The sequence below is a fragment of the Thunnus albacares genome, chromosome 2 (genome assembly GCF_914725855.1).
Source record: "Thunnus albacares chromosome 2, fThuAlb1.1, whole genome shotgun sequence".
In the NCBI taxonomy this organism is placed as follows: Eukaryota; Metazoa; Chordata; class Actinopteri; order Scombriformes; family Scombridae; genus Thunnus; species Thunnus albacares.
The window spans coordinates 27,241,030-27,267,569 of NC_058107.1; the positions used below are offsets into that span (position 1 = coordinate 27,241,030).

Below are 26,540 nucleotides of genomic sequence, written 5' to 3' on the forward strand. Positions count from 1 at the left end.
GGAGGGCGGACTCGCTGGGACGGTTTCCGGGGTTTCCCTTCCTGGGCTGGGACAGCGGCGAGAGGCAAAAACGCTCCTGTCGATTAAGATTATCTCAAAGTTACGCTCAGGTAAGGCACTGCTCGGTGGTTTGTTTGCTTTTTTCTCCCCACAAACTGTTTGTTTGAAGCGGAGCAGGAGGAAGACGACAAACTGGAGAGTCAGTTGAAGCCGAGCTGGCAACATGACACCAGCCGCGGTAACAACTGTTGCTTGCTAAAGTTTGACATGTAACGTTAACAAAGTTTCATTGCTGTGTTACCACTTAAATTTGGTTTATCAAACGGTGTTTAAATCGAAAATTAATGTTAAAGCTCTACGGTATGTAAGTAGCTACGCTGTTTAACGCTACATATAAATTATATGCCATTGTCCCAGTTGATGTTTGGTAAACTCAGTCAGTGTCTGACAGACTGGGTGTGGTGGACATCCAAATGTTACAGAGGCCTTCACACACGTTTCAAACTCCCCTGGCCACCGACTGAAGCATTGTTTTATAGTCTCCTTCATTATTTAACCCAGCTGTCCTACCAAACATATCCTCCTCAAAACAGTGGTGATAGCCCAACACCTAATTAGAAATCATTTAGAGCTTTTGAGCTTATTTATTGTCCAATTGTCCCACTTCATACTTGATAACTGCAGGGAAGCTCTCCATTTAGTGGGCCCTACATAAGTCAAAACCATATAAAAGCTGTATAAGAAGGGGCCATTCACAGCATTGACTTTCACAAATTTCCTGTAAGTCCCTTTTGTATAACATTCCTGAAATCGCCTTCTAACATCCGATTAATCCTTGACCTTTGATTGTAAAGCACATTGACGCAAAATAAATTTCTTGTTGAGACAACTTCACAATAACATAGGGAAACAATAACATATTCTCATTATGTGTCTGTCTAAGATGTGGCGGAGGGCCACTATTGAAGAATTATCATCCATCTTTGATTGTGTTTTTGGCTCTGTGGAAACATGCATATTTCACTTCCTTTCGTGTTGAGTGGTGAACACTATGGGCACGATGGCAGACCGTGTGAGCTGTAATCTCAGGCTGGCAGCTGCCCTTTTATTTTAGAAATAACTTAGCTTTTTTACCCAGCTGAACACAGATTAGTTAGCCATCAGAAGGACAACATCTCTAAGTGCTGAAAGACATCCCGGACCTCTGATCCAGCACCTTCACCGCTCTCTGACCTTTACCCTTCCTGCGACCTTATCTCACCAACACTACCCGACACAGGAGCTCCAGGGAAGACATCTGTCTGACGCTTAAAACTACAAGGGGGTGGTTTTCTCCCGCTTTCCACTGTAGTGTGAACGGAAAAACAAAACCTGATTCATGTTGACAGAACCAAGTGGACCAGCACTATTGTGTCAGGGGTTTGAATGATGATGTTACACAGCAGGACACCTTAATTCACCAGACTGTGTGTTTAAAAAAAAAAAAAAAAAATACACATCTTTAAAATAACTTTGACAACTCAAGTAGCTGTATTAGTTTAATAGCAGTCATCGTTGATATCTGATTTATTTTTTTACCCACTGCATGCCATAGTTGAGAAATTAGTTGAACTAAGCGTAGGTGGAAATATGTAGATATAATGAGGTTGTGATGACTTCAGTTTAGGGCTGCAATTAACATTTATTTCAATTATTGACTAACAGTTTTTTTTTCAATCAATCGACTAATCTTTTAGTCTCTAAATTGCAACAAAAAAGTGAAAAATGTCCGTCACTATTGCAATGATACAAAAGAAGAAAAACAGCAAACTGCAACTAGTAGATTTGTCAGTTTTGATTGATTCATGAGTCAAATGATTAATCAGTTATTAAAATTGACAGGGCTCGATTTTTCTGCCGTTCAAATAAGCGTTCCTGCAGTATTTCAACTGCAAATATTACTACCTGATAATGTATGAGAGATTAATGGAGAATATAATTAAGTATAATATGGCTGCAACTATTATTATCATTATTAATCAATTAATCATTTGGTCAATAAAACTTCAAAATGAAAAAAAGGTAAAAAACACACATCACAACATCCTGGAGTCCAAGGCGACATCCTTGAATTTCTTATTTTGTCCAACCACGTAGTACATAAAACCTCAAATATTAAATTTACAGTAACGTAAGACCAAGAAAAGCAACAAATTCTCACATTGATCGCCTTTAACCAGCAAATGTTTGGCATTTTTGCTTGAAAAATTACTTAAACGATTATTTGATTATCAAAATAGTTTCAGATTAATGGATTAATCAACTAATCTTTGCAGCGCTAATGTGTTGTTATTCAATCCATAATTAATTAATGTGTATGTTCATCCATTCATTGGCGTTCTCTCACATACAAATACCCATCGCTCAAACATAATTACACAAACTCAAGGCCAGAAATTTACCAGCATCTTTTACCATGACCTCAGTTTTAGTTTCACACTTAGTCAGTAATGTAGAACTTTTTTTTAATTTCACCTAAACTTCATTGTATTGCAGAGCAGCTGTGTGAATAGTTCAATTTTATGGTAACATTTGTTGCTGTAAGACTCCCACTAGTTTTTAGTCATTTCCTATCCTGTCCCCATCATCATAAACGGTCCATCCTGTGCTTTAAACTCTGTGTATGTTTGTTATGAACAGGCCTGCTGGTTTCCTCATGGTTGAAAGGATTTTTCATTCCGCCCATTGTGGCTTTTTTTTCCTTTCTCTGGGCTAATATGAGAACTAAAACCACGGCTTAAAAACCAGTATCATATCTTTATTACTGTTGCCAGCCACCACTCCCTTACATCCCCAATAACTACTTAATTTACATGTGCCAAACATCACTTTTTTATGTTCAGTTAACTGAGTTTACAGTATGTGGGGTCTCTCACGCTGTGATCAGTTGCCAGTAAATTACCATTTTTTTTGTTGTTATGCCACTGAGTTCACTGAATCTCCAGGGTGTGAAATTATTGTTCCAATGTTTCCAGTAAGAGCAGAAAGGTCTTAATCCACAGAGAGCGTGTGTTGGGACCCCTAACATTGCCTGTCTGGAAGGTGAATAGTTCTACTACTGCTGCTGCCCCTTCATGGCTTCAATCCAGCCAATAAATCAACTGTAAATGCATTACATGCTAAGAACTTTGGCTTTACTAAGGTGGCATTTTTCCCTTTTGGCCCAAACTGTTTAATCTCCCCCATGTCTGGCCTGTTGATAGCTGTGTGTAAGCAGCTCAGCAGCCCGGCCGATTAAATGGCCATTATTAAGAAAGTATTATTGAAGTGTACCTCCCGCCTGTCTGTCCTGTAGTGTTGTCTTTGTGATATTACCACTGTGATATTGGAGCGGTTTAATTAATCGGCTGCCAGACTAATACTGGTTCCCACAGAGCCTGTCTAGAAATAACACTTTGGGTGTGTGTGTGTATGTGTGTGATACACACTGATACTTTTGTGTTGCCCCCCCCCTACATTAACTCAGATGCTAATTGACAATGAAAACACACTCATTAATGTCATTCATGTTAAATTTTGGGCTGAAACTAATGATTATTTTCATGAATCACTTACTCTGTATAAAATGTCATAAAAAGTAGTAAAAAAAAATCTCATCACAGATATTTACTTTACTATTATAGACAACAAAGAAAACTGGCAAATATTGACATTTGAGAACCTAGAACCCAAACATTTTTGGTATTTTTGCATGAAAAGTGACTTAAGCGATTAAATGATTATTATAATATTTTGTATTTAATGTTAATCAACTAATACTTGACTAATTGTTTCAGCTCTAAATGATTAAGTTGCAGATTGAATTTCTGGATTCGTGCTTTGATGACCCAAACGGACGTGTTCAGATTTTATTTATTTAAATGTAATGTAAGTTTATTTGTCTGACTAGCAGTCCAAAATCCAAAGATGTTTTAGTATCATAAAGGACAGAGAAAATCAGTAAATAAATATATTTGAGAAGCTAGAATCAGTGATTACTCATCAATATTTATTACATTTGTTGCAGATCAATTTTTTTGTTTTATTGTTTTTTGTTTCACTCAAGTTAAATTAGTGTCATAATACTATTAAATGGTTTCTATGATATTTACGTTGGGCACAAGTGCCTAATATTAGTGATTTCTTTTCTTTTAAGACCCCTAAGCTCCTCATTGGTGTGACTGGCTTCACCTTTTGACCTCTGCGTCCCTAACTCGCCACTCCTCCACCCTGAATTATTGGTGTCTCCCCTCGCTGTCCCGCATGTGGCCAGTCGTGAATGTGGTCAGAGGTGAGACACGTGTTCTCCCTCCTTCCCCAGCTGAGCTGCCCTGTATAGGAAAGGCTTCAGGAACCAGACGGATAAACAGCTATTGTTCTCCGCGCGGTGAAACCACCCTGTCAGTATGACAGATCTCTGCCCCCTTTCATGTAGATACAGTTGCCGCCCCCGCCAGCTACCAGCTAATACTTTGAACAGTGTGAAATGGTTCCCCAAGTGTCCACAAGTGTGTGTCACATGCCAGCAGAGAAAGGTCAATTCAGGTTCCCATGCCACCTTTTTCCCCCCCTCGACTAACATTACGTAACCAGAGTGCATCTCTGTTTGGCAGCGTACGGCGGCCTGCCTCTTTCGAATGCTTATCACACTCCACCTATCAAGGGCCAGTGTGTTGATGATAAAATGGAGCCTGTTCTTCCTGCTCAGTCATTATGTAGCTAATTTATCAAGTGGGCTTGTTGCTCTGTCGTCTGCTCAGGGTTATAGAGTGAAGCAGGAGCATGGGGACGACAGGGTTGTAACAGTTTAATGGCGGTCTGGGAACAAACGTGTTGCCCAGAGCTCTTAATCTCTCTTCCCTCCGTGTGATAGTTCGACTTAACGGGCGGTGTAGTCGTCAGCGTGAATGATCCGTCGTGTGCGAAGGGTGGCTGAATGTGCGGCGCTGTTGGACTCACAGTTTGTGAACATAAACATCCCGCGACATCCGGCGGAGTTGTGTTTTGTGATTCCTGCTTGAGAGAAAAATGGATCCATATGATGACAATATTAAGATATTTGTGATATAAAGATAAAGCAGGTCGTATTTCTCTCTGGTGGATGTATGGAGGCCTTGCAAAGTCTAATTTGGGATGGGTTATATGACAATTTAAACCATGAGGAGATGTAAATTTGTCCACTGTATCTCCAAATCAATTAACAGGACAGATTTATGGCAATATTGGATTAGTATATGAGTTTTTCATCCAATATATTTGTCATATAGCAAATTTGCTGGATTAATCAAAATTGACATGTTGTCTGCTTATTCTATCTCCATTGATTTTCTTAACTTTATATACTGTGTATCAATATTGGTGGAGGAATTTATGTTTTTTGCCAGACCACTGGTGTAGTCTGGTAGCCATGACCAGACTCTATGGATGTGTGTAGATTCTTGTTACACACTGTGTAATTTTTAAAATCTCATCAATATTAAGTAATTACTGAGAAGAACATTAGCATTACATTACTCTATGCCAAGTACTGGACTTGAAGTGAATTTCTGTATTAGAGAAAATCTTGAGTGAGTTGTTGATAAGGATTTTAATCAGTATTCCTGGAAGAAGTGTTTTTCTGAAGAAGGAGTGAAGTTAAACGGAACCTTCTTAAGGCGGTTTATCTGGTGTTGTTTATCATTAACTCTTTTTTTTTTTTTTTTTTTCCCTGGCAGGCTCTTCGGACAGCCAGTAAACCGTAGCGATGTCTCAATCTGGAGAGAAAGGGAAGGTGAGTGACGTACTGAAATTTCACCACAACACACTTTGTACACACTATACTGTACACTACAGATCATGACAGAGTACACACCGGTGGGGGGGGGGGGGGGGGGGGGGGGGGGGGGGGGTTTCTAATAAGGCAGTGGTGATTCAGACTCATGGCACTTGTAATCTCATGCACACACGCTTGCACAGGCATCCAGAGAGGATATCCTGTATAAATGTAAGTCAAGTGTTTCATGGCTGGGCTTTATTGCCTGTTGGAATTTCTCAATGATATGCATCATCATCAATCTCACTCTTATAGACTCACTTGCACTTTTTACATATACACATCATAAACTCATGAAAAATGTCAGGGAGGAATTGGTTAGCAGATTTACTGAAGAAATAGTAAAATGTAGGAGTGCACATGCTGTAACACAAGAAAAAAAAGTAATTGCCATTTTCTAAATGTGAGGGATTACATATTTTTGTGTCTAGTGTAATGCTTCCTTATTAATTGCTTGTTTTTGTTGAATAATTTGTATGTTTTTTGTACCCTACAGTTCCCAGATGCAGCAGGTTATGTAGGGTTTGCCAACCTCCCAAACCAAGTGCACCGAAAGTCTGTGAAAAAAGGGTTTGAATTCACCCTGATGGTTGTAGGTGGGTGATTACTCTCTAAGATTAATTAATTTAGAGCCAGATATATTATTTCTTTAGACAGTAGAGCTGTATGTTTCTTTTCTCTCTTTGTTTTTCAGGGGAGTCTGGTTTGGGCAAATCAACACTTATAAACAGCCTGTTTCTTACTGATCTCTACCCTGAACGCTACATCCCTGGTGCTGCAGGTATACTCCCCTGTACACACACACACACAAGTACATGCACACACAGATACGCACACTGTAATAATGGAGAATTGTCTGCTGCAATGTCTCCAGCAGAGCATTATTTCAACAGGAATGTTGGGAATGTCTTAGTCTCAGAATATGACCTTGCCCTTCTTATGACTTGACTTAGGTTAGGGCTTGTTTTGGCTTTAAAACAATTATTCAGGCCCTCCCTGGTCATTCTGCACAGATAAGAAAACACATAGCTGTGTTAGGTGACATAACCCATGATTTCACTTTTCAAGTCCCTCTTGAAGCATGTGGCTTGTGTAACGGAGGCAGGAATGTTAAGATATTACTATTATGACTCTACTCGGGTACTGAAGCTCTTTTATTTCACCCACCAATTATTCTCATGCTCCCACTCAATAGAGAAGATCGAGAGGACGGTGCAGATCGAGGCATCGACCGTGGAGATCGAAGAAAGAGGAGTGAAGCTTCGCCTCACCGTGGTCGACACCCCTGGATACGGAGATGCTATCAACAGCCAGGACTGGTGTGTTTGTATGCTGTGGAGGAGTGATATGTGATAACAGCTTGGGACATGTTTCCTGCCCAGTGTGCTCTCTCATCCTCGTCTCCTGTCCTCTATAACTCCCTCTCTCAAGTTTCATCCTAAACTCCCTTATTCTCTGCCTCTCCTCCCTTTGCATTCCCTCTGTCTAGACTTCCTTAAAGACATTTTTCGTGTGTGTATGTGTGTTTGCTTGTGTGGCATTCTCATGTCAGTGGTGTCAATGCAGCCTCCAAGTGAAGGATCCACTTCCTGTTGATTAGCTTTTTATGACAGTATTATCAGACTCCTTGACACATGTACTTTCCTATGAAAGCTGCCAAAGACATAAAAGTTCAGAAGAGGTCAAGGAGGAGAAAAACAGTAATTTCTCCTTTGATTCCACTCTGCACTTTGTGTCTTGCATTTCTCTCGATATTTATATCATTAAAGATTAAAAGTAAATTAAGTCATTAGGAATTGAGCACTGCTCAGACATAGAAGGCTCTTTAACTGAACACAGATAGGTTAAGTCAAGTCTATGAGTAGTTTTCAACAAACAACATTCTGTTGGTATGTTCAGCTACCACACAGCGATAATAAAGCTTCAACAAAAATATAGGACTTAATGTTGACCCTCGAAAATGTCAGAATGTTTGTTTTTTCCTCTGTTAAAAAGATAAAAAAATGGCAAATGTCAGTTTTAGTAAGAGATCACTGAGAACTGCAGTCACTATCAGGGTCGTTAACTTCTATCAACATGTTAACCTTTCTACCACAAGTAGAAAGTTTGAAGCGTTTCTCATCTCACAGAAGATGAGATGAATTAAATTTTATATGACAGCAGTGATATATCTCCTGACACACCACTGGGTGTCTTGCAATGTCTTGCAATATATATTTTCTATATTTTACTCTGAGAAAAAAAGAACACTTCTCACTTCTAAAACTGCTCATTGTAGTTGAGTAACATCAAATCTTCAAGCTTTTGACAAACTTCTCTGGCACAGTTCAAGTCTCTCATCTCTAGAGAACCTTTAGTTGACAGTTTCTCCTTGACAATGAAGATCCTCTTTACTTACTACTTTGGCTCCTTCAGATATCACTACGGACATGATTTGGTTTTCCTAACTCTGTCTGAAACTGACAATAGCTCTTTAAAAATAGTGATTACATGGTTATTCATCTGGTTATGTATGCTTATTTTTGTTTTTATTTATGATGTCAGCTTTAAGACCATCATCCAGTACATTGACAATCAGTTTGAGCGATACCTTCATGATGAGAGTGGACTCAACCGAAGACACATAGTGGACAACAGGGTGCACTGCTGCTTCTACTTCATCTCTCCATTTGGACACGGGTAAACAAACACACACTCGTACTGACACCAACAATGAGCTGTCCAGCTGTGGTTTACTTGTGTTTATTCCAGTATATTCAAGATTACCTGATAGGAGAACTACAATATATGGTTAGTATGGTATATGGTGAACTACATATATGGCCTAATTTTGATATATTTAAAACTGGGATCTTTAAACACTCGACCACCCAGCACATGACCTGATGATGACAAATCAGAGCTTCCTCATTTAGGATGGAGGACACTTCTCGCTTTATAGGAATGCTGCTAGCTAAAATTAAACAATGAAAACATCGTCCTACACTTCCGACACTTCCTACATATCCTACACTTCCAGTGACCAGGATATAATACTGAAGCGGATGTAGCCACCTACGAAAACTGCGTTATCTTGGGTGACTTCTGCTTTGTCTCCCAGAGCTATCATGTCTTACATGACATGTTACATTATCCAATTGAATTCTCTCTTTGCCCCCAGTTTCTTATAGGTCTATTTTTTTTCAAAGCTGTCTTGTCCTCTGTGTCCTAATTGTCATTTGTCTTTTTCGTCATCTTTTTCTTTCCTAGTCTAAAGCCTCTGGATGTGGAGTTTATGAAGGCCATCCACAGCAAAGTTAACATAGTCCCGGTCATTGCTAAGGCTGATACACTGACACTGAAGGAGAGGGACCGCCTGAAGAGGAGGGTAGGTTCGATGATTTGTGATCTACAGTTGCCTATTGTTTTCTATATACAGAATATTTCATCAACTTTGCCTTGTATTTGATTCTTGGCACAAGACGAAGCACTCAGCAGTTCTTGCCAGGTTGTTAGGGCTTTTCAGCCCTGTTATGTGATTGTTGTTATCCATGCAGATGCATGGTTTAGCAATTAAAAAGGGGATCACCGAAAAATATACTAATAATAGCAAAATCATTTATCCATCCCTTTTGGCAGCCCAGTGTAGACATCTGTGTATTCGTGTGAGAACGCACACATGTGTTTCCCTGGGTGATTACAGTGATATATGGCTTACATTTTTATGTTTTTGATTATACCGCCAGATTGTTCAAAAGTACAGGGAGGGACAACATGAGAGAGGAAAGAGTAGGAGGTACAGAAGTAGGAAAAGAGTGTTGTGTATATAATATAGATGGAGCACATCTCAACCAGTCTCAACCCGTCCCAGATACTTCCTTTTGGAACTTACCCAAGTGTCTGCCTGCCTGCACGCTCCTCAGCTTCCTGCTATCCAGAGGTGGAAGGACACAGTAGTGCGATACAACACACACACGTCACAGCAGTGTGTTCAGCTGATAACCTCTCCCATGCAAGCTGGGTTATTAGGGGGTTCCTGCTTCTGTGTTACTCCGCTCTTCTCTGATACAGCATCGGTATTCGTTTAAACACTCAAACCTCTGACATTTAAATTTGAATAATTTGTTGGTGAACACAGTAGATTAGATTGCCAGTCTTTTACCTCTGGGTTGCAGACTTCTTTTTTTTATCACAGCTCTGTCAACCTGTGCGTTTTTTAATTGTAAGTCAGCCTGTCTCCCGACTTGCCCCTGCATGCTCAGACCCCCCACCTGCCTTTCATTCAGGTCTCGGAGCCGGTGGTCTGGCAGGCATTGGACTGCACGGCTGAGTCCAGCTCCGCTCTGTTCTCTTCAGCAGTGAGTCAGTTTTGTCGAAGACTCCCACAGCCAGACTGTTTAAAATCACTGATGCAGCATTTTAGAGAAAGAAAAGGTCACAGCTTTAGGACACATATATAGTCTCTCTTCCTGCATGTCCCAAGACAACAGGATTCCACATTTATAACAGTCTGACAATGCGAGAGCTCAAGAACGGTGCTTATGCTATATTTTCCACTAGAAGCAGAGTTGCTCCACAGCATCAGAGGTGAAATTCGTACAATGCGTTGTCCTTAAGAGACCTACCAGCTGAATTATACTCTGTAGGTTTGTTTTGTGCTGTGACATTCCGCAAACCTTCTGAGTGTTCCTCTGGCACTTAAGATGAACAAAACCATGTTTCCTGCTACCACTGACCCCCGCCCCAAACTACAGAAAACCCCCAAGCTTGTTGGCTTTCTGATCCAGCTGGCAGCGTGAAGCAGGTCACCTCTCTTGATTAGAGTTTTGGCGCATCTTTTGTTTTATTCCGTTCATGTTTTGCCTCCTTATTGTCAAAGTGTATCTAGTAGTGGGAGAATAGAAGACTATAAAAGTGAGACACAAACATGGTAACAGTATCACTCTGATCTGACCTCTTTACTGCTGAGCTGTCCAACAGGGTTTGTTAACATGCTCCACTAAGTGTTCCCTTAACAGACATTTCCCACTGTACACGAAGGAGCAATTAGCTGCTGTGAGCAACAAAATGGCCAAACACACGCATATAGACCAAATACTCAAATCCATAACGTTCTAGCAATTAAAAAACATCAATTTCTACACTGCATTTATACATAAGTCTTTTTTATTTTGGCGAAACAATGAAAAATATTTGAATTTAGCTCAGTTGTATCTAATGATAGTGAATTCCTGGACAAGCCATTACAGTCAGGAAATAGAGTGGGTTAATTGAGCTATCTTCTCCCACATTTAGAAACGGCACCATGCGTCCCTAAAGAGGGCATATTTTTTGAGCTATCTCCTGTTTGGTCACATTTTCGGCAGACACAACTTTTATCAGTATTCTAGTTTGTAAAACATAAGTATGCTGCATTAGAGAGAGAGACAGAGAGGTACCTTTTTATTGCAGCTAAATTCTTCCTATTCACTATCTATGTCCTTAATCTGGTTTCTGAATGTTCATCTAAATCTTTCCCTGTCCCAAAACGATTCTTCAAATTACAACTGAAACTGAACACAATTGTATTGGTCATCCTGTTTATAAAGTGAGAAATAGAACCACTAAATAAGTAGGTTTCCACAGGAAAGGGTGGAAATCCGATTACTTACTAATGTTACTTACTTATGTTAGACAAATTTGGAGTAATCAGAATAACAGGTCTTGTAAACCCACGATTTCCTGCCTTTACATATTTATCACAATAATCTGTTTTTTTGTGTGCACATAAACGTGGTCATTGTAAATGCGAAGCTTTATAGTAAGGCCCATTCATCTCTGTAAGTGTCTCTGAGGTCGAACAAACTGTACTTGTTGCTTCGATCAGATTAACTGAAGTGGCTCTTAGGTATACACGCCTGATTCCTGCCATACAGTCCGGCGCAGTGGAGCTACGCACCAGGCCTTCCTTTGAGGTCAGAGCACCAGCAGCCAAGAACCTGTCAGAAAGCTGAGTGCAGGAGGGTGATTGATAACCCCGAGCTTTTCTCCCACAGTATTTATTAGTTTGTTTTTTTGCTGGGCACTTTCTCACCGTTTTGGAGCCATTTGTCTCTCAGTAAATGGGACCCCCTCCTCAAAGCATGTGCAGTCCTTTCTCCTACTATTAGGGGGAAACAGCTTGTACAGAACAATATAAGTTTCCTGCAATGTGTCGAGACTATTCCACTGACAAGACACAAGCTATTGCCTCGTGCAGCTCAGGTTCACGGACAAAGTGAACAAACCCCCCCATCGTTCAGCTTTCATCCCCTTCGTTCTGCCTGCTTCTTGTCTAGTTCGCTTGTTTCCTCGCTGCTTTCCTCCCCTGGCATCGCCTCACTCAGCTGAATCTTGCTTTCTTCCTCTGCCTCTTTGTGTCCTCTCTCTTTTTCTTTTTTTAATTTGCTCTAATGCCAATTTCCTTCACCGAGGTCGCTGTGGTCTCTAGCTCATAAGTTGCCCTGAGGAGGGTATATTGAGGGGCTGATCCTCTCAGTCTGGGACCTTGCAGTCATATCCTGTGTAGGGCTTTAGTCTCAAACAGCTTTACTGGCTGTTTTCACTTTGAACATAGAGGATGGTACATAGCTAGTTCAGACTGGAACCTTGATGGAAGCAAAAACGCAAAGATGCCTACTTCTAGTTGAACAAAAAACTGCTATTTGTGTGTGTCCTTTTTTCACATAATTCTATAGATGAAACAATTAATTGATTTCTTAGTTTCAAGTTAACAGTGTGGTAAAACAGCTCAAAGCAAAATCCTCAAATTTGGTGCATTCAAGTGCTGGTGTCAAGCTCAGACATCCAGGATGTCGTCTCCCAATGCTTTCTAAATGCAAAACTGTTAATAAACATTTCATGGTGTTTGTGTTTATCGCTTGCCTTTTTGTTGGATTTTTTTTTAACTTCATAGCTCATTCTGTTTGACAACTGAAATTCAGTTTTCAGATGTGGGATTTCCACCAGAACACAGTGAGCCTGGAAGACTTTTCAAAACAATTTAAGGTTTATAGAATTTTTACTAAAAGCTGAGCATGCCCTGTGATGGATTACCTATCTTACCAATCTTGGGCCCTAAAGGTTTTAAGTCTCTACATATTTCTTTTCATACTTTACTGAAATGCATTGAAATCAGCTGCTATCTAAAAGGGAGAAAAAGCATACTCAAATATCTTCATCCCCACAGTATGCTTGTAAAATAGTCAGCAGTAATGAAGAGTATGTCTGATTTGTAATAAAAACATACAAAACACCACACACTAATTTCAGTGCAGTAATAAAAGGTTAGCAGAAGCAGAAGATGTGTTTATGCCACAGACTTCCAACCAAACAGTGTGATATCTTTTTTTTCTTTCTTTTGTGTGAAGACTAAAGGCCGCTCTCCTAAGCCAGAGGTCAGGGAGGGCTAGAGAACTCAGCTCCTCCTCTGTTCTCGCACAAGGCTTGAACAATAACAATAGTTCAGCTCTTTTTTTTTCCTCCCTCCACTCGCTTCTGTGTTCCTCTCTTCTGTTCCTTCTCCCCACTTCTCTTGTCTCTTCCCTCAGCGTCCTCATCCCGTCTCCTTTCTTCTTTCTGCCACCTTTTTTGTCCTTCCCTGTCCATCTCTGCTGACTGTCTCCCATGAAGGACCCTCCTTGCCTCATGTTTGTCCCCTCAGCTGCCATATTTCACCCCCGGCCGAGGCGCTGTCACAGTTTTCCCCTCATTGTCTGGCTCACTGTCGTCTCCCCCAGGCGCTCCACCGCGCTCCTGCTGTGTGAACCAGCTCTACGGCCCCGCTGGGACACATTATCAGTCCCGGACTGTTTGCACCGGCCAGTATTGTCACTAGGTCTTCTTAAATCGAAATAACAGAAAGTGAAGCATTTTTAACACAGGGGTAAACTTCAGAGCTCTTGTCTGTTGAGCTAGAAAAGGAAATTATAGGGACAGTATAGGCGACTTATTCATGATGTTTAATTTTACCCCAGGTTTGATGTTCAACTTCAGTTCCCTCCAATTTTGATATACTTTCTTTGTGCACGTTTAGGCTGACGCCCCATGAGTAAAGGTTGAGTGCCTATTACTTCATCCTTACCTCACTCATCCTCTTGTGTGTGTAAGTGTGTGACTCCCTGGTCAGCCTGTGCCCCGTCTTTTTCCTGCCAGTGTTTCAAACACGCGGACATATTTATTTTTCTGCCCTCCAGCAGTCATTGTGCCAGAGCATGCTCCACGTCTCTGTGGATTTTAAAACAATAAATATGCGTTTTTCCTCACGGAGCAAACAGATCTTATACACACAATAATCATCTACTCTGAAGTGAAGGCAGACTACAGTAAGAAAACAGCAGGTTTCCTTGTTCCTTGAGAAACACTGGAAGATCAACCTGAATAGATGTTTTCCGGACTTTGCAGCGCTGCTAATGAGTCATTTTTAGCTGCCGAGATCCTTTTGATTACTAGACCAAGTCACAAAACCTGAAGTGTGGTTGAAATCCTAAACTCGCACTCACTGTCCCCTTTTTAAATCTCACTTAAATACAAGATTACATGAATAGCTCGATTGTTCCTCTCCATGCTCTTTGATCATAGGGAGAGGTGGGTGGTCTTAACTGTACTAATACTTACCCCAGACAATAGGAGGGAGTGAGGGTGTGTGAGTGTGTGCGTGCATGCGTGCGTGCGAGTGTGTTGACCACCGTTACTCATGATGCCTTCACGTTACTATGGCTGTGGCGACTTCCTCTTTATTTTCCTTCAGAACAAAACCAGCTGTTCTGGTCTGCTTCTGTTCCAGTCTGGACTGTCCGCTCAGTCTCTGACTCTGACTGAATATATCAGGAATGTGTTTCTGTGCATGTGTGCAAGTGTCTTTAATCCTGTGAACAAAAAGGTATTGTTTTCCCGGTGCTGCTACGTGTCAGTCTGTGCTGTCTTTGTACTTTTTAGATAATATCTAAGCGGACAGTCTGCAGGTCAGAGTGATTGAGGATGAGGGCATATTTTCAGCTTCTCTTGCCGAGCCGTCCTCCCTTTCTGGTGATCTGCTCACCTCCTGGAGCTACAAACCAAGCATTTGTACACCTTAACACATAAACTTTTCCTGGACCTGACGCCAGATTATACCAGTTCTGAAAGTGAGGCAGCAGTCAGCTATGTGTGTGTGTGTGTGTGTGTGTGTTTGTTTGTGTAGGAGGCTGGTATGAGGTCTAAATCCCTCCGACCCCCCCTAGATCAGGTATTGTTGGGGCTCCATCATCCCCTCAGACTCCCTGCAGGCAGGAGAGAGCCGGTTAGTTGAAAGGCGTTTCCTGGCAAGAGAGAAGCATTTGTTCTCATGTGTTTTAAGGTTAGCAAATTAAGTTTGGAAACTTTTTTTTTTTTTTTTGTAAGAATAATTGCAGGAATCTAGCAAGACATCAGCTTTTTCTTCTCCTTTCATCATCATCGTTTGTCTTGTAATCCTGTAGTTTAGGCATGTAATGTATGTTGTTCTCCAAAGTCCAAAATATGAATTAGAGTGATGCACAGATCAGTTTGTTGTTTGTGGGCAGATTTACTTAAAAGCCACATTTGGCAGCAGTCTGCAGTGTGAACAAAACTTAAAAGACTTTAAAACATTAGATTTACAACTGGAGACGCTGGTGCTCATCACAGTATTTTTTTTTTATGAAAAAGTGGGTTGGCCCTCTCTTTAATGTGAGAAGATACCATATTTTTGCTTGTCCACAACTCATCGTTGTATTTCACACAGTTTAATGGCTAAACAGCTGGAATACATAAAACCATCTCTCAGACTGGGTGGTGCCGCGTGGCTCTTCTCTGACCTACGACACACTGCATCCCTCCTGAAGTCTGATGATTTAGCTGCAGTTAGATTGTTCTCCTGATATTAACCGTAAATACAAATAACAAATATTTAGTGTCCAGAATAGAGATTTTACATTCCACAGTTGAAAAAACTGTAAAAGGACACATTTCTTAGATGGAATCATGTAGCAATCCAGGAAACTGTTTATACGAGGTGGTAACCCACCCAGATCCAAACATGTCTTGTCTTGTGATCAATTTAGTCAGTAGATTAATACGCACAAAATATATGACATTTGCTGCATGAAATAGCACCTCTGATATTTTTACCTGGAGGTTTATGTTTTATTTTATTTACCTGTGTACAATATTTATGGTGTATACAGTATATTCATTTTTTATTTCAGTCGAGGTGATCTTTGTTTCACGTGTGGTAGCCTGACTAGAGATCCTCAAAATACAATATGTGGAGGTGTGTGCGAGCATGATTGTATTAAAGCTTTCAAAAAATGTGAAGCAATAGGCAAAAATGTAGACAAGGAAATGGGCAGAAAACAATATACGGCATACATGTGTCACTGAAACAATGGTGAAATCTGGTAATAATGCAATAAAACTTGCTTCTCCACATGCTAGTTTGAGTAGCGTAAAACTCTCACCTTTAGTTTTTATTAATATTGAACGCTGATGCTTGACCGTCGTGGTTACGTCTCAGTCCTGTCCACAGATTTCTGTTTTTTCCCCGAGTCGCTTATTTATGAATAGGACATATTTCATCCTCCAGAGATCCAAAATCAAAACAAATCTTGGCACCTGCACATAATCAAAACTCAGTTCTATCCATACCAACCCCTCCCCCTAAACAACTTAAAAAATCTAACCACCCCTAGATATTTCTGTGTAAAATGAGCTGCATGAAATTGATTTAGAAGGTGCAAAGTACCTTTTATTCACTGATATGTAGAGACACAGTTGGATGTACAGGAATCTCACGAGGGACCGAGATCTCTCAGGAAAATGGACTTAACGCTCACCATGGCTGGATTTTCCTTGAATAAACTCTGCAGTATTCGGAAAAAAGGGGCCCCTCTCCCTCAAGGTGTTCTCTCAGTATGAAATCAGGTTTAGAAGGGACTGAAAGCTAATCAGATACACTACCTCTAATGGCAGTGATGCACCGTTTCATTCCCATGGGCACTCTGCAGAAGCTGGCAAGCAACTGCGAGGTTACATAAACGCTGCGTAAACGTGCTGCTGGTCTGGTCCCTCCGAGTTCCCGATCCTTGCTCTTCTCAATCAAGGTTGATTAGTGTCGAGTTTTGATTGTTCGATTGTTTTGTTTTTCTGATTTTTTTCTCTCTCTGCATTGTTGATTTCCTAAGAATGCTGTGGTACATGTTTCTACTTCCAAGTATTGTTCCCTGTTAGAGTTTTAGTTTAATGGATACAAACACCATGCCAGGCCAGAGGAGGCTCAGCTCTGTCTTCAACAATTGCACCACAAAACTGTGTAATTGTGAGTGTGTGTTTGCGCCTGTGGTTACCTGTTATGTGTTCGCCACAATCCCCTCTTTTTGTTTCTTTGCTCTTTTCTTCGTGACATTTGTTTTCTTACAATGTTGTTTGTCCAGGATTCATTTCTTATTGCTTAGCAGGTGTTTGAGTCATTCGTATTTTTTTGTGGGTTTGTGAGAATGAGCAAATCATGAAAATATTATTCCCTCTGCAGGTTGATGGTTGATCCCTGTAATGATGGGTTTGCACCCTGTTTTATTATGATTGGAGGTTTTGGTTAGACCTGCTACGCAACTGCAAAAAAAAAACAACAAAAGTGTTTAGCCATGTCTCCCACAACGTTACCCTGTGTAATTATATCTATGTATAGACCTGCAGGTATGCTATATTTGGGCTACGGCTACAGTATATTTGATTCTGCTATTCCTAGAAGTGACTTTACACTGGAAATACATGTGTGGTATGATTCAGCTGCATTTTGTCTCATTTCGAACCCATTTTCTAGCCGGACAGCATCAGCCTCCGCCCTCCCACTTATAACTGCCCACCGTGACGGTATATTTCCACAAACAATACTTCATATTCAGCGATGTGAGCCAGAAGCATAGGGCGATAAATCTTGGGCTTCCTTTTCTAATTAATACTGAGGTAGAGTCTTGTGTGGCATTGTTTATCCGCCGCCCTGACAGCACTGAGTGGACCTGCAAGGCCAACCATAACAGCGCAGGGAGGGGTGGGTGGTGGGGGGCTGTATTATAGGCGAACAGGATGGTCATAAAATCAAAATGGCTCCCACTGCCAACATCTCCGTGCCAACGAAAATACACAACTACAAGGAGGAGGAGAGACTGGTGTAACATTAAGGATTATGGCCTACATTGTGTACAGTAAATCAGCAGGAGACAACAGGGATTAGCGTAGGCAGTGATTTTGACATCTGATTATCCCCGAGAGGTCTTGATTATAGGTGTCAGGCTGTACTAAGCACATGTTACAGAGCAGAATAATTCAGGTAAACAGCCATTTTGCAGCTTTTGGCTTAGCGAGGGCTGGCAACACGCGATTGCTGGTCATTTAGTGCAATGATCAGATGTTGTTTCTGGATATTTAATCGAGGTTCGCACTCGTAAAATATGTCCAATACACTGTCCTAGAAAACAGCTTTATCGTGGTTGTTTATGCTGGTTGTTTAGTGGTCTTTCTGTTTAATTTTTCCTGTTTTACATCATTTTTATCTGAATTTGTCTCTATCTTATCTGCTTGTGTAACTGGATTTGTTGTTTGTTTCATTTTTCCTGCCATTGTGTCACATATGTTTATTTTCTCACTGCGAGCAGAGTTTCCCAAAATTCTCCACGCTCTGCCCCACTGGAGTGATGTTTATCCAACGTCCATGTTGGAGAAATCTGTAAATCATGTGTGAGCGAAGGAAAAGAGGTTCTGGTCTTGTGTCACGCTCTCTTCTGAGTCCTGCAAAGCCTGTTTGTTTTTAGATCTGCCCCACAACAATACCCAACTCTCCCCGCACACACACTATCTCACACACACTGCGCGCAGAGCTCACTGAGAAAACAAGCGACAGCCATAACAAGGGCTCAAACAGGAGCTGCGCTCTGTAGGAAAACCTGCTCTCACGTCCCAGGCTCCTGGCTAACTCACCACTGTCCTATTATACACTACAGTACATGAAAGTCCCCCAAAAAGTCAGGAAAACAACACTTGACATTTTTTGGCTCCATTACACAAGACTACATTGTGGATTTAAAAATGCTGCTCTCTGGAAAACAAAAGAAAAATGCGGCTTTGATGTTTAGAATAATAAATACGGACATCTGTCCCCGAGGTAGTGGTGAAGAAAGCTCCTTTGTTTTAAATTTGTTTCTTCACCGGTCGGCCTGCAAATAAAGGAGGTTAAGAACTTTGTTCTCTGACTCTTTCAGAACTTAAACACACACAGACGGTTATTATTTTTCACCTGCCTTTCTGTCTCACCCCTCTTTTCCTCCATAGGGGGGCTTTAATTAAATGTGTTGCTGCAACAACAGGTACTGACTCACACCCTCCTATTAGTCTACGCAGCCCTCTTACTTTCTGTTTATGGGTCAGAGCTGCAGCTGTATTTTTTTCCCATAACACTCAGAATGTGAACAGCTCATTTATATATTTAGATAATCTACTGAAATCTGTGTAATGCTTGAATCACTTGAGAAATGTTCAAGTGGCAAGAATATTGTCAGCATGAACGGGCTCTAGCTTTCACTCACTTTAGATTCAGTTTTACGCACGGCAAGAGTTTTATTAAGAGATATTCTGAAGAAGAGCAGAGGCAGGGAGAATGTTTACTGGTTTCTTTTAGATGAAGAGACTTTCATCTTTTTTCCTCTGAGTGGTTTTAGCACACATTTCCTTTAGAAAGTGTCAGTATCTGCAGTGAAACCTGCGGGGTTCAAGTGTCCGGTTTTCCTCATGCAGTGGGACATATCAGGAGGTCACAATGAGGTCGCGACCCCGGCTGGCTCACCCCAGCTGATGTGTTTCTGTGTTTCCACCTTTCAGATCCTGGACGAGATCGCAGAGCACGGGATCAGAATTTATCAACTACCTGACGCAGACTCTGACGAAGACGAGGAGTTCAAGGAGCAGACCAGAGTCCTCAAGGTGAGAGGGGACACGCAGCTGACTGCCAGCTGACGTTAAACTACGTCAGACATTTCCATCTGCTGGTTTAGCGATAGATACCAGTCCCTTCCCATTCATCCTTGCTTCCCTTCACTGCATCCCCACGTCCCTGATACCTTTATTGCCCATATCTCTGTCCATATCCCTTCCTCTGACTTTGTCTCGCTCTGGGGTTCTCTGACCTTTTATCTTCCTTTCCCAGGCGAGCATTCCCTTTGCTGTCATTGGCTCCAACCAGCTCATTGAGGTAAAGGGAAAGAAGATCCGAGGTCGTCTTTACCCATGGGGAGTTGTGGAGGTGGAGAATCCCGAGCACAATGACTTCCTCAAGCTCCGCACCATGCTTGTGTGAGTCTCCCTGGCAATAAAATTTCCTGAGCAATATGATTTTGGGAAGGAAAGTCTTTTACAACCTTGACATGAGCTCTTCCTCATTAAACTGGTTGTAAAGTCCACTAGAGATGTTTAAAATAAAGCTCTGCTGCCTCCTAGTGTGTGACGACAGGATCGCATGTCTGTTTGTTGCAGGACCCACATGCAAGACCTGCAGGAGGTAACTCAGGATCTGCATTATGAGAACTTCCGCTCAGAGAGACTGAAGAGAGCGGGCAGGTGAGATGCTGGTTTATATTTTCAAGCTTCTCTGTTTCAAGAAAAGTTTTAAACTTTTTAATTTTAGATTATTGTTTTTTTTTTGTTTGTTTGTTTTCCTTTTTTGGTGAGATGTCCTCAAAAGTCCTTTTGAGGTTTTTAAAATCTCACCAGCACAATCCTTCTTTACTTCTTTAATGCATTATGAGTTTATTTTTGTGTCTTGTTACTTAAATTAATTAAACTAAACTTGTGTGTTTTGTTTCCACGCAGAGCTGTGGATGAGGATGTGGTGGATAAGGACCAGATCCTGCTCCAGAAAGAGGCCGAGGTAAGGACACACGTAGCTCCGAGCAAACTTTGTCTTTGTCCCCGGTTTCACTTTGTGCTTAAATGGGTCTTGGGTGATCTAATAATAACTGGATAGCTTTAAATAGAAGTGTGCAAGCACCAAAAACATATTAAAGGATAGGCTCAGATAATACAATATTCAAATGCCATATATATGTTAAAAGAGGTTTCATTCACTTCCTGCTATCCACAGTTATCCTTCATCACAAAAATGTGTTGTAAACTTCAGCTGAAGCTAATACGAGGCTTCAGCAGTCTTGAGTTACTCAAATGGAGTGGGTAAATTCCCAGAGTTACTGTCTTTTCAGTGTATTTATGAGTTCTGTGTAGGTTTGATTCTTGGAGAGAAAGCTGACAGTTAACCTTCACATGATTACCAGTATGTGTCCCTTCAGCAAAGAAACCAGGAAAACAGAAAGAGACAACCTAAGAAGATCGATTTGTCTTACTCAGAAATTAACATTGACTTTTGCACCGAAGGACTGTGGATCTCCTCTATTCTTTCCTACAATGTGGTGGCAAAGGGAAGGGATTTGCTTAATGGTCAGTGTATAGAGGAGTAATAGTTGCAGTGACCATCAACTCTCTCTATGTACATATGAGATGTGAGTATTTGAATATTGTGATAAGACACACTTTAAAAAAGTCTGTACTTATCCTTTAAAAAAAGCAAGAATCCATATTGGCTGGAACACAATAGGTAATAAAGTGTGAATGCAAATTTATGCTGAGTGTGTGGAAAAACTGCCTTGTCACCTTTATAGCACTTCTCTAACATACATGTGCGCCCCCCCACCATTACAACCCTTTGAATCTCATTTCACCAGCAGGAAGACTTTAAGGTCAAACCAGGAAACTTCTCGATTCTTTACAGAACAGTCTTACTATTTATTTTCAGCCCCTATCTTCCATATGTATTGTTTACATTTTGGTCCATGCAGCCTGCACGTCACCAGGCAATAACCTGTTTCCTGATTGCTCTTGATTGGCCTGTTTGTGTTAATGCTGCACTGCACTATAGTGAATGGGCGGTGTGCAATCAGAGCTGTTTGTAAACAATGTGCCCAGGAAGGATATGCCATCACTTCCTGCCTGGATGTCCTGGCCCAGTTTTATGGTGGGAATGACCTCAGTAATGTTTGGTGCCCCAAACAAAGCTGGAGAGACAGTGGTCCATTTGTTTACGTGGTGTCAGGAGTTACAGAGGAAATATATACAACAGTAACTATTGTTACTGCGACTCATACATGAGTCAGAGACAGTAATGCTTTATTGTACAGGTGCCTCATTTCCTAATAATTTCCTAGAAAGACACAATGTATAACTGTTCTTGGTTCCTGGAAAGAACCATATGGTTTGGTTATTATATGGAATATTATATGGAAAATGGACACAGTGTTGAATTGGTACATTTTTAATTAATAAATTCCAATTATTCCAAGTATTGTAACCTAGAAGGTGCAGAACATAACAGAACAGAACTCTCTGTAAAATTTAGCATAGTTTTCTGTAATAAATTAATATTTACTTTGATTGGAACTTTGTTTTTCAATTCATTTAAACAGTTACCAAGAAACTTTTTGGGCGTATCAACAACTGCTGAACTCGACACAATTGTGTGAATACTGAATAACATCCTGGTTCTTTCTTAAACACTCAAATAAATGATGTGGTATTATAGGCACTATCCCAGAACATTGACTCTATTTTCCACATAATGTGTCCCAAATGACATAATTAATTCCAGGAAATATGGAAGGAAATTACTAAGAAATTACAGAACCTGTCAAATAAAGCGTTCCCAAGTTACCTTGAATATGTTCTCACACTTTACTTTAATATTTTTTCAGTTAGTCTGTCTCTAACCTAAATTTATGTCCAGATCATAAGTTCATTTTCATGATTTTTCAGACAGAAAGTAAAGAAGGGGATGTTACCGCTTTGTTGAGAAAATCATCTCTTTAATATGAACCATGTGAAGTTCTCTGCTCAGACACAAGATGGCGACATGTATTAAAGTGTTTTTCAAATCATTTACTTATTTATTGGCCTGTAGTTAAATTAACATTAACATTTATTTACCTTCCGTCCATTATTCATTTATTGTTTGGCATTGATTTTATGTTTCATTAATTTTTAAACAGTTTCTTCTACTGCTATTACAGCCATGAAATAAAAAGTAATAATTATTATCCATTATGGTAAAACATTTTATTATTCTTCAGTTGACTGAATAAAGTTACAGCAATGTAGCAGCATTTTACCTTGTAAAAGTGAAGAAAATCTTGAAATATAACTTCAACTGATGCTCTTTCATTTTGGTGCTCATTGCTTCTGTCAAGAGATCACCTGCCGATCAGTCAGTAAGTGTTTGGTATCGTTCTAGTCTCAAGTTTATTCAGTTTCTATAAATAGAGCTTTTTTCTTTCTGTGTTCAGTCATTGTGGTCATCACTTACTACCCACATAGAGCTCCAAAAAAAGTAATACTTGTTATGTCAAGGTTTTGGTTTTGCTTTTAAACCCATATCAGGTTAAAAACCATCTTCACTTGATGCTCTTTTTAAAGTAAAACCAAAACCTCTCAAACAGCAAAATTGTCTCTGTCATCTAACGCCTCCACGCCAGCGACCGCCATGGTCGGAGCCATTATGTCTTCAGGTTGTTCGTCAGTTCATCCCATTGTTGTGAACAAGATATCTCAGTAAGGCCTTGAGGAAATTTCTTCAAATTTAGCACAAACGTCCACTTGGACTCAAGGATGAACTGATTAGAATTTGGTGGTCAAAGGTCAAAGGTCACTGTTACCTCACAAATAACTCAAGAATTCATACGCTAATTATGACAAAGTTTCACACAAATGTCTAAAAGGATAAAATGATGATTTTATATCCAAAAGTTCAAAGGTCAACTTCACTGTGACATCATAATGTTTTGCAAAAACACTTTTCTGGCCATTAACTCAGGACCAGAAGGGGAGATTTGGTCAGATACTGAATTAATGACACTAATCTTGGATGCCCACCTTGAATCTGTGGTGATTGTTTAGATCTTCTGTGCTGCCGGGTTGAAGATGTGTGTGAAGCGTCCACGTTTTAGAATTTATAGCTTCTTTGCAGCAACATCCATATCTGCAGCTTTGTCTACTGTCATGGCTACAGCTTTGTGTTCTATCAGAATCAGCTTTATTGGCCAAATGTGAACACATACAAGGAAAACACACTTAATATCTTTTGAATCCCTTCAAACTCTTCACTACAAATATTGTATGAGTCTGGACAGACATAGAGGTAAACTGTAACTTGACGGGTTTGCGGAGACAAACAATTGCGAGGCGGTACTTCTAGATTTTCTACTCTTACATTCTAGATATCCGTTATATCCTGATTACTCATTTCATCTTCTGTTTATTCCAAATAAAATGCTGTTTCAGCTGCCAGAAACAGGAAACACATTTTTTCCCTGGAACGATCTTTTCGTTACTGGATGTTTAGAGAATATAAAGTTTATTGAACTGTGCTACATTTTTTCAGTTACTGCTTTCAGCAAAACACTTAAATCCAAACTTTCTTATATGAGCATTAAAGTAAAGAACAAAATTTGATTTGTGCATCATCATGATCTGGTTCCTGTTTTTCTTCACATCTTGTAGCTGAGACGCATGCAGGAGATGATCGCTCAGATGCAGGCACAGATGAAGATGAAAACAGACGAGTAAAAGGGTCGAAGCAGAAGGGAGGCACAACAAACACACACACACACACACATGCACACATACACACACACTCCTGGTCCTCCTGGTCCTCCTCTGAGTCCATCCCTGTCTGCTGCCACCATCCACCTTCCAGGAGTTTCCACATCATCATCTCCTTCCCTCCAGTCATCCATCCATCAGATGTTCAGGAGCTCCACACTGATGTTTTTTTTTTTTTTTTTTTTTTAATTTTTCTTCTTTAAAGACTCCACTTAACAATCATGTATCAACTATTTTGTGATTTTGTGTGTCCTAGTTTTCTGCGAGCGACTTGATAGACTTAAAATACAGTGAAATGTTCGAATAGTGGATGATAATTGTTGTTAATTTAATCTAGATCTTAACATTATGGTCCACAGAGCTGCCAGCGACAACGGTACTAAGAGGTTTTGCCATCACACTAACATGTTTACAAAAATGAGTCCAGTCTTCAGATGGCACCATTTTCCATTTATTTTGCTGTCAGTTTAAAACTAGTTTTGAATATTTTTTAATCTTAAAAGTAAAGAACTGTTTGCTTCTCATGTCTTTCTATTTGGCTTATGAGTAATTCTCAAGCCCAACATCTTTACCTCTTTCAGACCTTCAGTGCCTCTTCATCACTTCACAACTTTAATGTTAGCCAAGTGCTGTTTGTCTCCATCTGATTATGCAATAAATATAATTATCACCACAGTAAATGTGGTTTATAATGAGGTTAACTTTCCCTGTTGAGAATGAGGAATGTGCCGTTCATGTGCCGGGATTTCAGGCGAAATATTTGTCCTTAATTGTGTTAAAATAGAATTTTTATTTTGTAGCCAACAATGCAAACTTTAGAAGTTGGTTTGTTTGGTTTTTAGGATGCAAAGCTACTAAAAACAAGTAGTGAGAATAATATTACACTGTTAATAAAGACAAACACTCAGACTGTATGGAAATGTTATAAAGTGCCATGTTGTTAATATTGTTGTGACGTTGTCGAAAGCTGCGTGATCTTAGTGTCTGTGCCAAAACACGACTACAGACTGAAAACTAATCGCACTCTCCAGTCTGGAAACTAAATATGAGCTCACATTTGCACCAGTGACGTCATTAAATGTGTAAAATGTGACGTGTTTGTACACTACATGAGCAGTCCGTCTTCATACTACTTGGGCTTTTCCACTTTAAAAAATGAGATACTATATTATGTAATTGTTATAAGTGTAAACTCCCTCCAGCCTTCTGTCAGCAGCAGACTAAACCGTTTAACTTTGCTGTCACTGATGTGCCATTCAGAATTTCTGTTTTCTTTTGTTCTTCTATGCAAATATTTGTCAAAGGTACTAAGACGAACATAATTATTACTTGTTAACCATATGTCCGTTTTTAGGCTTCAACATTTTTTTTTTGTATTTCTTCTTAAATAAAGTTTGTTTAGAGAAAAAAAACTTGATATTTGTTGAATCTGGATCAATTTGTGGGTCAAACTCCTGGAAAACAAAGGTCTTTTCTGATTGTAATATGATTCTTGCTGATGTCTCACTTGTCTGCGAGTAAAAAACAACAAAAAACCCCAATTTACTCCCAGCAAAACAGAACAATTGATACTGATACACACAGCTTAAAGATTTTCTATGTATGTAAAAGGTGAAGGTTGAAAAGCTCCACAGCTTATTTAACAAACTGCTGAAAAAAATTCAAAGGAGTTTTCAGTGGATGGAGGGAAGAGCTCCATGTTGCTTCCTTGCAACACAGCTGAACAGATGTTCAGGATCTTTTATTTATGTTCAGTCTTTTTGAGGAGTTGTGGATCCAAATTACCAAAATGTCATCAGCAAAAGGGCAAATGCAAATGAAAAAGAACTCAGTTCTGAGTGTTATTTTTTTTAAAGACTTTAATGTGTCCATTTTTATGTCTGACACTCAACCTGATTCAACAATCACCCTTTTTAGTGCGTCAGACAATTGGTGAAGAAGAACTTTAAGCTAGAAAAGATGAGTCGCAAATGCAGCTTTTCGAGGATCTGCTGATATGATGTTGGTTTTGGGATTACAGCATATC

At 40.1% G+C, this 26,540-nt stretch overlaps 1 protein-coding gene across 1 annotated transcript; it reads left to right on the forward strand.

The window, feature by feature from the left end:
- On the forward strand, window positions 1-24,738 carry zgc:63587 (uncharacterized protein LOC393431 homolog). The gene is made up of 12 exons (XM_044376114.1): window positions 1-110; window positions 5,733-5,788; window positions 6,327-6,426; window positions 6,525-6,611; window positions 7,026-7,149; window positions 8,375-8,509; window positions 9,080-9,197; window positions 19,697-19,798; window positions 20,022-20,167; window positions 20,348-20,431; window positions 20,684-20,741; window positions 24,413-24,738. Exons 2-12 carry the CDS (start codon window positions 5,762-5,764, stop codon window positions 24,476-24,478), a joined length of 1,047 nt encoding a protein of 348 aa, XP_044232049.1. The 5' UTR covers window positions 1-110; window positions 5,733-5,761; the 3' UTR covers window positions 24,479-24,738.
- Window positions 24,739-26,540: the final 1,802 nt, after the last annotated feature.

What these genes read in the sequence shown, in the direction of transcription:
- zgc:63587 (XM_044376114.1), top strand. Translation starts at nt 5,762, where the DNA reads ATGTCTCAATCTGGAGAGAAAGGGAAG. An exon ending in CTACATCCCTGGTGCTGCAG is followed by an intron (nt 6,612 to 7,025) that starts GTATACTCCCCT and finishes CCCACTCAATAG; the next exon opens with AGAAGATCGAGAGGACGGTG. An exon ending in AGACTGAAGAGAGCGGGCAG is followed by an intron (nt 20,432 to 20,683) that starts GTGAGATGCTGG and finishes GTTTCCACGCAG; the next exon opens with AGCTGTGGATGAGGATGTGG.